Source organism: Chrysemys picta, chromosome 2, assembly GCF_011386835.1.
Source record: "Chrysemys picta bellii isolate R12L10 chromosome 2, ASM1138683v2, whole genome shotgun sequence".
Taxonomy (NCBI): domain Eukaryota; kingdom Metazoa; phylum Chordata; order Testudines; family Emydidae; genus Chrysemys; species Chrysemys picta.
Window position 1 is genome coordinate 107,248,917 of NC_088792.1, and position 12,679 is coordinate 107,261,595.

The 12,679-nt window shown below is 43.1% G+C and overlaps 1 protein-coding gene across 3 annotated transcripts in view; it reads right to left on the minus strand.

Annotated features, from left to right (window-relative positions):
* DDC (dopa decarboxylase) overlaps positions 1-12,679 on the minus strand; it is a 108,242-nt gene that overhangs the window by 69,912 nt on the left and 25,651 nt on the right. For all 3 annotated transcript variants that reach the window (XM_042842491.2, XM_024099964.3, XM_042842495.2), the window contains one exon: positions 11,847-12,082. In XM_042842491.2, coding sequence (XP_042698425.2) covers positions 11,847-12,068 — 222 coding nt within the window. In that variant the 5' untranslated portion in view covers positions 12,069-12,082. The remainder of the gene's footprint in view (positions 1-11,846; positions 12,083-12,679) is intronic.

Below are 12,679 nucleotides of genomic sequence, written 5' to 3' on the forward strand. Positions count from 1 at the left end.
CTCCTCCTCTGAACCACACCTCATAACACAAGGTGAACTGAATGTCCTTGTCAGGGATTTGGAACTACCCAAGAGTAAGGCAGAGCTGTTGGGCTCCAGACTACAGCAGTGGAATCTCCTGGCAGGTGATGTTAGGGTTTCCATGTTCCGTGACCGTCAAAAGGATCTTGTCCCATTCTTCTTCATGGAAGGTGATCTTGTAGCCTGCAACAACATCGATGGTGTGATGGCAGCCCTCAACATCGTTCACGATCCAGATGAGTGGAGACTGTTCATTGATTCATCGAAGACGAGTCTTAAAGCTGTTTTACTGCATAATGGCAATGTTTTGCCATCAATTCCAGTTGGTCATGCAGTCCATATGAAGGAAACCTATGACAACATGAAACAACTTTTGAGGTGCATAAACTATGACCAACATCAGTGGCAGCTTTGTGGCGATTTGAAGGTTGTTGCTCTCTTGCTTGGTCTGCAGACTGGATACACAAAGTACTGCTGTTTTCTCTGCGAATGGGATAGTCGTGCAGGAGATTCCCACTACATCAAGAAAGATTGGCCACTCCGACAGTCATTGGAACCTGGGAGAAAAAGCGTTCAGCATCCACCACTTGTTGAATCAAGGAAGATTTTGTTACCACCCTTACACATCAAGCTGGGTCTGATGAAGAACTTTGTCAAGGCCATTGACAAAACACAAGCAGCTTTCAAGTACCTCCGTGGAAAATTTCCAAGGTTAAGTGAAGCTAAGATAAAGGAAGGTGTCTTTGTTGATCCTCAGATTCGTGAACTTCTTCGAGATGATGCATTTGACCATGCACTGCGTGGCAAGGAAAAGACGGCATGGAAAGCCTTCCAGTTAGTGGCAATAAATTTTCTCGGAAACAACAAGGCAGATAACTACAGGTTGTTGGTGGAAAACCTCCTTAAGGCATACAAAAGCCTTGGTTGCAACATGTCACTAAAGATACATTTTTTGCACTCTCATCTAGATTTTTTTCCACCAAACTGCGGAGCAGTGAGCGACGAGCACGGCGAGCTATTTCACCAGGACATTGCAACAATGGAGAAACGCTATCAGGGCAAATGGATCCCATCAATACTTGCAGACTATTGCTGGACAGTGACAAGAGATGCTCCATTTAATGAATACAAGAGACAAGCCAAGAAGCGCCGAGTAGACACTGAATAGGACTACACTATGTACATAATAGTTTTTTGCCTTTTGTTTCATAATAAATTTTATTTATATAACCCTTTTGCTGATTTTTAAAGTGTTACATAAACAGGACAGGTGAAATAGTATCATGTAAAGCAACCATAAACACATGAAAAGACCTAGGTTTACAATTTATGATTAAAACTCTACTATCTACACAATATACATAGACATAAAATGTAAAAACTTAAATATCTTAGAAACAGTAGCCAATCAGTTGTTTTAATTGTCATATTTGAATTCAGCACATCAAAATACATAATAAATAGCACATTTTATCTCTGAAGCAGACGACTTCTCAAAAATTGTAGACCAGTGTAATTAATAATATTGTAAAATGTACATGTTAACTTTCTATATGATGTTATGAATTCCCTCTGTATAATGTCACTGGAAAATATTTAAGACTAAGAGAGCCCAGCCTAGGTAAAGGTGATAGGATAAGACAAGTCTGACCTAGACAAGGGAATGGGCGTTTACTTCAATTTACATATTAGCCATAAACAGAGCTATCAAGCTGAACCAGCAGGAGTTGTCTCGAGCCCAAATACGAGAGACAGAGAATTAACATGGCTCCTGCACCACATGGAGATACTGGAGATTGAATCCAATGAGACCTTCCTAACTTTGAGAACGAAGACAATTCTTTGGAAATATAAAGGACATAGAGAGAGTCCATCTTTATTTTTCACCTAAGACAACAAGGGAAACCAGCACCTCATACTTCTGTGAAAGGCCCTAGTAGACTGTCAGCCATGCTGGACAGAGAATAATTGGTGAGAGAAACCGTCTTAAACAAACAAAGACTACTTTGCTAGATTAAATTTTAGACTCTTCGATGCAGGTTTTCACTTTTACTTGCTTGTAACCATCTCTACACCTTTCTCTCTTATTTGGCATCACTTAACTTATGTCCTGTTGTTAATAAACTTGTTTTATTTTAATCTAAACCAATTCAGTGCTGTGTTTGAATGGAAGGAATAGTGAACTTCAGTTAATGTGGAGAGCAGTGGGTATTGACTCATGAAAGGAGTAAATTAATTAATTAATTTTCTGAGTGGTCCAGGAAAGGTCCAAACACCACAGAGCAGACCGTTCGGGGGAAATCTGGGACTGGACATGTGCTTGGGGTCACACCTGCCAGGATTAGCCACGGCTGGTGGAAACCAGGGTGGGACTGGTGTGTTGTGGCAGGCTCCTGGGGTCAGAGCACTGACTCAGGGCTGCACAGCACACAGGTACTCGGGATACTGCACGTTTATCTGGTGGCTGTTGGTGTCCAGGCTTTGAGCCGCAGTAGCAGAGTACTTAAGGCACCCAGAGTTACAGGGCAGGCAGTGACACAACCCCTGGATTGCCTCCCAAAATACCTTATAGCAATTTTATCTAGACCACATTTTCCTAGTTTGCTTATGAGAATGTCATGTGATACTATATCAAAAGCTTACTAAAAACCAAGATATATCACATCTACTGCTTCCCCCTATCCATTAGGCCAGTAACCCTGTCAAAGAAGGAAATTAGGTTGGTTTGGCATGATTTGTTCTTGCCAAATCCATGCTGGCTATTCCTTATAACCCTATTATCCTCCAGATGCTTACAAACTGATGGTTTAATAATTTAGTCCAGTATCTTTCCAGGTATTGAAGTTAGGGTGTCTGGTCTATAATTCCCAGGTCCTCTGAGATTTTTTTTTTCCATTTCCCTCCTTTCTTAATTTAGAAAGAAAAATCTCAGGTGAATTTAGTGCCTCTGAAAGCTTCTGGAGACCGAAGTCCTCTCTTTATCCACAAGACAGGAACAGCATGGGCAGTGGCAATGTGAGCTTTCCTACACTGCCCCAGCAAGGTGACTCAGCTCTCACTTCTAGGGGTGATAGAGAAATTAATTCCTTATGTGAATTAATTCCCTGACCTCACTACTGACACTGAGTGTCAGCAATGTTTCCAATTGGTGCTTGTTAAGGCCATATAAATCTAAACAACAAAAGTTCTCCCTTTTGTTTCTGTCCATAAAGCTCTTTCCCCAAACCCTAAAGTTACTAACAAAAATCCAAACATTTCAAACATCAAATCTGGCACTACAATTTCTCACTACAAAATGAAACAACTTTCGAGGTATCCAATATGCTATACCTCTATATAAAAAACTGCAGTCCTGATTCAAGTTAATTGTACAATTGGTAGAACATATAAATTTTCAGAGACCAAAGCAGTATTTGGAAACAGTACCATATTAATTTGCAACAACAGTATTAATAATTAACTTATGTCACCACTGTAAACACTCCGCTAGCAATTCCTAAAAGAGTCTATGTGATATAGGGCACTACTGTTGTAAATCTTATTAGGTTCAAATTACAAATGAATAAGGTACAATACCAAAGTCTAATGTGTTTTGAAAGTACTGTGATAATAAACGCTTAGTAAAGAATAACACTCAAATCCAAGATAAGAACAAATATAAAGAAACATTTTTAGAGCATTATACAGAATAAGAACTAAAACTCACCAGAATGTCTACAAAATCTTCCAGTGGTTGGCAGCCCAGAAGTCTCTGATTTATTTGGAGAATATTCTCCTGATACACTGTTTTAAAATGTTGGTAACTATGCCTGGTCTCCTACCACAGAGTTGGGCTCTACTTCTGAAATAGGAGAATGGTGATAGCATTACTCACCATTCTTGTAACCTCTTTCCTTGACCTCTTTCCTTGACCCCTTTTGGGTTTTCCAATATTTAACTGATTCACTGCATATAAAGAATAATCTCACTTTCCTTCACCCAAATCCTCAGGCCGGCACTATCATTAATGATATGATCATGGTGGACAGGAGCTGTCTGAATTTGTGAGGAGTTAGGGGCATTGGAAACATTGTTACACAGGGCCACCCAAATCTGAAAAAGCGAGCTGGCCTGACTTTTCAGTTGTTAATAATGTAGGGTTGTGTTTAAGAATTCCTTCAGTTGGAGTTGGGAGTGCTCAGAACTTGGGAAAATCAGGCCCAAGCTGTCTCAAACTGGGGCATCCAAAAACCAAAGTCACTAGCCTCTTCTGACGTTTTTAGTCTTAGGCCTGGTCTACACTAAAAAGTTAGGTCGAAGGAAGCTGCTTTAACTCAACCTGTTAATATATGTGTCTACACCACCGGGCCCTTTACACCGACTTAAATCGCCTCTGTCGACTTCTGTAATCCACCTTTGCGAGAGGCGTAGCGCTTAATTCGATTTTCATGGGTCGACTACAAGGTGGTGCAGATGCAGCGTTGTGTAATTCGACTTAATTGGCCTCCAGGTGGTGTCCCACAATGCTCATCTGTGACCGCTCTCGAGATCATTCTCAACTCTGCTGCACTGCAGCCAGGCACACAGGAAACAGCCCCTCCTCTTTTTTGATTTCCCATTTCCTGTTTGATCAGCCTTGGGAGCATGTCAGCTTGAGCACAGTTGATCATGGAGACTACACGCCCCAAACACACTCCAGCCTGGTCTGCACAGGAGGTGGTGGATATCATCGCTGTGTGGGGAGAAAAGTCTGTGCAGGCAGAGCTCCGATCCAGCAGAAGAAACGCTGACATCTATGCAAAGATTGCTCGTGGAATTGGGGAGAAAGGCTACATGAGGGACACACAGCAGTGCCATGTGAAAATAAAAGAACTTCGCTGAACGTACCAGAAGGCAAAGGAGGCAAACAGTCTTTCTGGTGCTGAACCCCACACATACCGGTTCTACGACGAGCTGCATGTGATTCTTGGGGGTGACCCTACCAGCACCCCCACAAGCAACGTGGACTCCTCACAGGTATGTGAGTCTAAGGACAACAAGGAGGATGATATGGTGGATGAAGAAGAGGCAGAGGACGAGAATGGGAGACAGGCAAGAGGTGGGAGGAGGGATAGCTCAGTGGTTTGAGCATTGGCCTGCTAAACCCAAGATTGTGAGTTCAATCCTTGAGGGGGCCATTAGGGATCTGGGGCAAAATCAATACTTGGTCCTGCTAGTGAAGGCAGGGGGCTGGACTCGATGACCTTTTGGGGTCCCTTCCAGTTCAAAGAGATAGGTATATCTCCATATATTATATTACACATTCTCCCAGGAAACATTTTTAACCCTGGAGTCCCTGTGGGTCGCAGGACATCACAGTAGCCAACCGTGATGCCAGGGAAGGCACCTCTGGTGAGTATACAGTTACAGTCAAAGCCCAGTTAAACTTTAGCAGGCACACACATTTGGTGGTATTGCATGTTTACTGTAAAGAAAAAGCGAGGTGCTGTGGTTCTCTGCTTACAAGAGGCCGCTCCAGTTACGCAAAGGAAAAGACTGTTTATGTGGACTGGGATAGCCTGGGAATCCTCCATGGATCTCTCTAGGAAACTTTCATGGAGCTACTCTGCAATCCTTTTTTCTGGGCAGGGCAACTCCTAAATTAATTCTGCTGGCATCATTGTGGTACACAGCATAGCAGAATAAGGACTGGGTCTATACGCAGACACTTGCAGCATCTCCTTCCTTTCCGCCTCTGTTACCCTCAGGAGATTATCACATCACATAGGGTTCCCTAGGGGAAACAGGGGAAGTTCTCATTAAAAATGCTCTTACAAAGAAAAGAAAAAAAAAAGGGCATGTAGCCCCCAACCGCCCCCCCTCCCCCCACACACACTCTGGATCTCCAAACCATGAGGCCACTAATGTGCCTTTATTGTGCTCGGTATGGGTTGGCAAGTAGTTTAAAATGGCTGATAGGGGACTGGGGCCCAACATGAGAGATTCTGCAATTTAGGAGTGAAAACATTTCCCCCCCCCCCCCCACCAGTTCATAAACAGCTTGCCGTGATGCTATAGGGAAGGGCCATTGTTCAACTAGCTACCTCTGTTCCCGACATGAGCCTGCCATAAACTTCATTAAAAGTGTTTACCCAGGGGAGCACACTCATCATGGCTGGAGCAGCAAAACGGCACAGTGAACAGTTACAGATTCTGATTATGTTATGGCTTGCACCTAGTGTAATAAGAGGGTTTTTTGTTTTTGTTTTTAATGAAAATGGCCTTGCTATAGAAACATTTTATTCATGTACAGTGGCTCCTTTATTTTTTCCTATGACTGACAGCTGGAAATGTGTCCTTCGGGGTGTCATCAACACCTGAAAGCAGACTTTCACTGATTAGAAGGAGGAGAAAGAGAACGCGGGAGGACTTGTTCACCGAGATAACGAACGCCCCCGGGACAGCTGACACAGAGCTGAGAGCATGGAGGATTTCACTGTCCGAGAAGTTAGACATGGACATGGAGAGCAGGAAAGCTTCCAATGAGCAAGAGCATGCGGTGCAGGATGAGATGCTTCAGATTATGAGGGACCAAGCAGACATGTTGATGCGTCAGGTTGAACTGCAGGAACAGAAGCAGGAGGTCAGAGTCCCTCTACAGACCCTGGTGGACAGCCAGCCAGCATCGCCTGGTGCAGAAATCCTCCCCCAAGCGTTCCATGATTCGTGGGCGAAAAGTCCATTATCTCTTTCACTTAACTCAAGGGGAGGGTACAAGGAACAGAAGGCACCCATTCACAGACCTTTGATGGTCTGGAATGCAGTGTTATGTTACACAGCTGAAAATGTTTCTCCCGGTCCAACTTTACCCTTTTCCCCAAGGTTACCTTTGTTTCCTGTTCTCCCTCTTTACTTATGTTTGTTAAATAAAGTAAATGGATTCGAGAAATAAATGTTCTTTATTGAGCAGAAGTAGTGAATTGGGTGGGGGGTTGGCTTTACAGGGGCAATGATACAAGGCAGGTGAAGGTTTGGGAAAGCACAATGCAGACAAGCAGCTCACATTACTCCGATTCATTACTGAAACGGCTTTTCAAAGCCTCGCGGATACGCAGTGCCCCTTGCGGTGCTCTTCTTATTGCCCTGGTGTCTGGCTGCTCAAAAATGGCTGCCATGCAATCTGTCTCAACTGCCCACCCCTGCGGAAAATTTTCCCCCTTTTTTCCCCCACAGATATTATGGAGCACACAGCAGGCAGCTATAACCATGGGGATGTTCTCTTCACTAAGGTCCAACTTTATTAGTAAACCTCTCCAGCACCCTTTCAAATAACCAAAGGCACATTCAACCACCATTCTGAACTTGCTGAGCCTATAGTTGAACCGTTCCTTACTGCTGTCAAGATGGCTGGTATATGGCTTCATGAGCCATGGGAGCAAGGGGTAGGCTGGGTCCCCCAGGATAACTATAGGCATCTCAACATTGTCAATGTTCATTTTGTGGTCTGGAAAGAAAGCCCCAGATTGGAGCTTTTTAAACAGATCCGAGTTCCTAAAGATGAGCACGTCATGAACCTTTCCCGACCATCCTACGTTGATGTTGATGAAACGCCCCTTGTGATCCACCAGTGCTTGCAACACCATTGAGAAGTATCCATTTTGGTTTATGTACTGTTTGGCAAAGTAGTCTGGTTCCAAGATGGGGATATGCATGCCATCTATTACCCCACTGCAATTAGGAAACCCCATTGCGGCAAAACTATCCACTATGTCCTGCACATTTCCCAGACTCACTACCCTTTTCGTAACACAAGTCAATTAATAGCCCTGCACACTTGGAGCACAGCAGCTCCCATGGTTGATTTACCTACTCCAAATTGATTCCTCACTGACCAGTAACTGTCTGCCATTGCAAGCTTCCAAATAGCAATCACCACTCTCTTCTCCACTGTCAGAGCAGCTCTCATTTTTGTGTTGCTGAACTGCAGGGCAGGGGAAAGCTCTGCACAAAGTTCTTGGAAGGTGGCCTTCTGCATTCAAAAGTTCTGCAGCCACTGCTTGTCATCCCATACCTGCAAAACGATGCGGTCCCACCTGTCAGCGCTTGTTTCATAGGACCAGATACGACACTCAACAGAGTGCAGCTGCTCTCTGACTGCCAGCAGCAACTGTGAATTGTTTTCTTCAGTGGCTTGCAGCAGGGCTGCTTACAGGATATCGCTATGTTCCACGCGGCGGACCCTACTTCGGCTCTGGAAATACTGCAGGAGAAGGCATGAGGTGTTTTTTAGATGCTCACAGCAAGAGTGCACAACTGAGCAGGCTCCATGCTTCTGGGGTTATGGCATACATGCGGTGGTTTTAAGGTGCAGAAACCACTGGGTTGTTTGCTGTTGAGCACAGTGCATCGTGGGATGTTGACACAATATTCCCATTCTCCGCTGCAACAATGTTTTGGTCCCATGAGACATGGCACAAACTTCCCAAAACACACTGAGGCAAGTTGCAAGTTGGGATAGCTACCCACTGCTAGTGAGGACACACTCCATCGAGACAATGAGCATGGTGTGGCCATGCACAATCAACTTAATTCAGAGGCTTGAGGTTGAATTAGATAAAGTCGACTTAATTTTGTAGTCGAGACAAGCCCCTACTTATTGCGAAGGGAAGGGATCCTGCCTTTCTGACAGTGATCGCTTAGAACATTTATCACATATACTGTACTTTCCAAGTTCACCAGTTGAAAGCAGTACCTTGTCACCTGGTGCCATCTGTTAGCTCCTTAATTTTCCCCATTTTAAAGCCTTTTAAATAGCCCTGGCATGCCTCATGGTAATATTGCCTCAAAATACAACTCAACAGCTACATGGGAGGGGGCTTGTGAAAAAGGATGAGGAGCTGTGCAACAAGCCATAAAGATGCTCACTTAAAGAAGGGAAAGACCAATTATGTCACCTAATCCCTTTCCAATGGGAGATAAATCTTTAATTAAATACCCATTACACATTGAAATATTCCAGAATCTAACCATTAAAACAAACAAACCAGAAATCTCAAACTGCAGGTTCTAGCTGATCAAGAGTAAGATTTGGGTCTTCAGGGGGACCAGGGAGGGCTTGAGCTATAAGCCTTCCCAAAAATATTTGAGATATGCAAAACTATATTGCTCATTTGCAGCCTTTTCCATGAAAACACCCATAAGCCATGTGTGTCATTAATACAAATGGTTTCCCAGTGGTTTGCACATAATATTACAAGCTGAAAGATTCATATGAAGAATGAATGCCATAGAAACTCCAATAAAAGGCTCACTCCTTCCTAGCAAAAAACTCCCATGGTCACCAATCTCAGACCCACATGCACAGATTCATGGTGACATTCATAATCAGCCAGCAATGCAAGTGCTTATCACCAGAGCTATAATCCTGCATGATACTTAAAACGATGTGACATTCATCTTGGGTTAATCAAGTTAAACTGCCTACTAGCTGCAAGCCATTTACTTGATGAGACACAATAGATTCTAACTGCACCACACAGTGAAAAGAAAAAGGACAATAATTCTGACCCCAGTGGGGCTGCTACCCCTGCAAAAAGCCAAGATACATCTGTGGAAGTTGCCACATGGATATCGACACATTTAGGCAAATATCACAATGAATGTCATAGAGCAGGTACTTGTTTTACTATCAGCCTCATAGTGATAAACAACAGCGATAGAGAGGTTGAGGAAAGAGACGCTGCTACAAATGCCTTGGGTTCAACAACACTAAGCCTGACGCCGCTCAAAGACAAGTTTTTCTGTGATGTTCTTTCTTCAGCAAAAGACCTTTCATACAAGGATTAAATCCTTGCTTGTTGTGGGGGTGTACTACTGTTGAACTGAATCATTTTGGTCACCACAAAGGGGGAGGGATTTGTTTTAAGTGGAAAAATTGCCATGATCTCACAGGTGCCGGCTTGCTCATTTCCCCAGGGATGCTCAACCTCAGCTCTGCCCCAGACCCCACCCCCACTCCACCCCTTCCCCCAAAGCTCCACCCCGCCTCTTCCTGTCCCTGCCCCGCCCCCGAGCACACCTCATCCTTGCTCCTCCTCCTTCTCCCCCAGTGCCTCCTGCACACCGCTGAACAGCTGATCTGCAGCAGGTGGGAGGTGCTGGGAGAGCGGGGGAGGAGCTGATCGGCGGGGCTGACGGTGAGTGCTGAGCGCCCATTAATGGAGTTGGTGCCCATGCATGATCTTATAGTTAAAACTCTCCTTTGAAGATGCCTCTCCAATTTAACTAATATAAGGGTGTTCCCAGAAGAAGGTTTACCCCTATTGACTCACAGAAGCCTACTATTCTGTTGTGTGAATGTTGAGGGGAGTAGACACTCTACATTTATCATATGTTGCCATTGATTCTTGCCATTCTTCAGTGGAGCCATCATTTTTGTGGTTCTGCCTAGGGAACATCTGTGTGGCAGGGATATCCACACAGACCCACCAAAATACATTGGTCTAATCCTTACAGTGGATATGGCATGGGACTGGGAGATAGGACAGTTGTGTTCCAGTCTCATCTCTGCCACTGACCTGCTCTGAGACTTCAGTCAAATCATTTTACCTTTCTGTGTTTCAGCTCCCCCATGCGTAAAATGAATGTAGTGAATATAGCGATTTCTAAGATGTTTTAAGTGCTATCACTGAAAAATACTGTCTACAAAGCCAAGTATTACAAGGAGTTTCAGCAATTTTGGAGTGGAGAAGGGTTGAGAAGGGAAGGGAAATAAGATGCAAATTATGTCCCTCCACACTAAAAAAATAATCCTAAAAAAATAGAACTGATAAAAACCTTCCCAGAGTAACACAGAATGTTACATGCGTCTCTGTTTAAAGAAAGTGCAGGCAATTTCTACTATTCTATATTTGGTTAATAATGGACTACCTTGGCCAATATTTCAGGAGACTTTTGTCGTTAATATATACAAATAATGCAGAGTCAAGCTTACTATGGCAAACCTTGATTCAGAAATTTCTGGCATTTATGTGATTAAAATAACATTACATTTCATTTAATTGCTTTTTCAATCAGAAAATGTCTTTTCATCAAGACTATATTGGTTTAAGTGTTTTGATGATGCTATTGAAATTGAAATGTACTTAAAAAATCAAAGTCAAAATGAAACATTTATCAAAAAACTTTACATTCCAAAAAGTTTTTCATGTTAACAGGCTAAATAGGTGGAAAAATCTTTTCTGGTCAACCTAGTAATAAAAAGAAAAGCCATGTGAGAGTCTTGACATTTGAACAAGAGTTTTGTTGAAGAGTCATATGAGAGTCTTGAATTTAAAAACAAGAAATTAAAACAAGTGTTTTATGTCCTGCATGTTGTGGATAAAAATCCTGGTTTATAAAAGGTATACTGTTCTTTAGGAGTAGAAAGCATATTAGTTATAGGTCAGATAACAATGAAAGTGATGAAACATGCCTTTTGCAATCCTGTCTAGGGTCGAGGAGATTAATTCCAAGAACAGGTCCATTTGAAGCACCAATATTGGAGTGATAGTTTCTAATAAGAATAGAAACATTCACTGTGTCAAGTGCTTTGTCATAGAATCATAGAATGTCAGGATTGGAAGGGACCTCAGGGGGTCATCTAGTCCAACCTCCTGCTCAAAGCAGGACCAATCCCCAGACAGATTTTTGCCCCAGGTCTCGAAATGGCCCCCTCAAGGATTGAACCATATCTAAGTCTAAAAAATTAGAGTGCAATCCTGGCCTTACGGAAGTCAGTGGGAGTTTTGCCATCGACTTCACTGGGTCCAGGATTTCACCCATAGGCTTTATAATATACTGTTACTTTGTTTTCCAGATGTTCTTACCCCTGGCATAATTATCCTTTCAACATCTTTAAGGACATCCTCAAAGCTCTCAGGTTCCTGAGGTGCAGAGTCTGGAATGAGGGGTCTCAGGTATCCCGGTTCCACATCAGGATAGACCTGCCTCTTATCTAACTGCTCAAAGTAATCCGCAATGTAGTCCACCATCTCTTTCCCTCTCTTTCGGAACTCTGTGGTATCCATGCTAACTGGCGTCGGAAGCATCAATATCAGAAAACCTAAGGACAAAGAGAAGTCACTTTTGAACGAATCTCTTAAAATTGGCCACTTATTTAGGTGTCTAAAAACGGAAGCTGGCCTCATTGGGAGACATCTAGCCAATGCTTAGTTTATTGGTATGCATATATAACCCACACCCATTTAGTGTGGTGTTCTGTCCCCCTCGATGGGCGGCTGGAACAGAGAATTTGCTGAGCCTGCTACAGCCTTGATTAACAAAGCTGATTCTTTTAGCTCAGGCAGTGGAGGCTAATGCATTAAGCACGAGAGGTCACAAAAGTTCAATCCCCAATGGCACACCCACATCATCCTTTCAGTTGCAGCATTATACAACATATAGAATATAGTGCCATATTAAAAGACGATAGCTAGACATAGAGGGTGACATGCTTACCACAATAATCACAATGATTTTAGTGTTGTTTAGTCCCCCTGTCTGTGTTATATCCACCTGTTGCATGTCATATAACTCATTTTAAATGCCTTAGAGCCAGGGCCCTCATTTTCATTGTGTGTGTACAGCATATAGTACAATGAGACCATGATTCTTTATGGGAATTCTAGGGACTACTACAATTAATATTATACTTAATAAT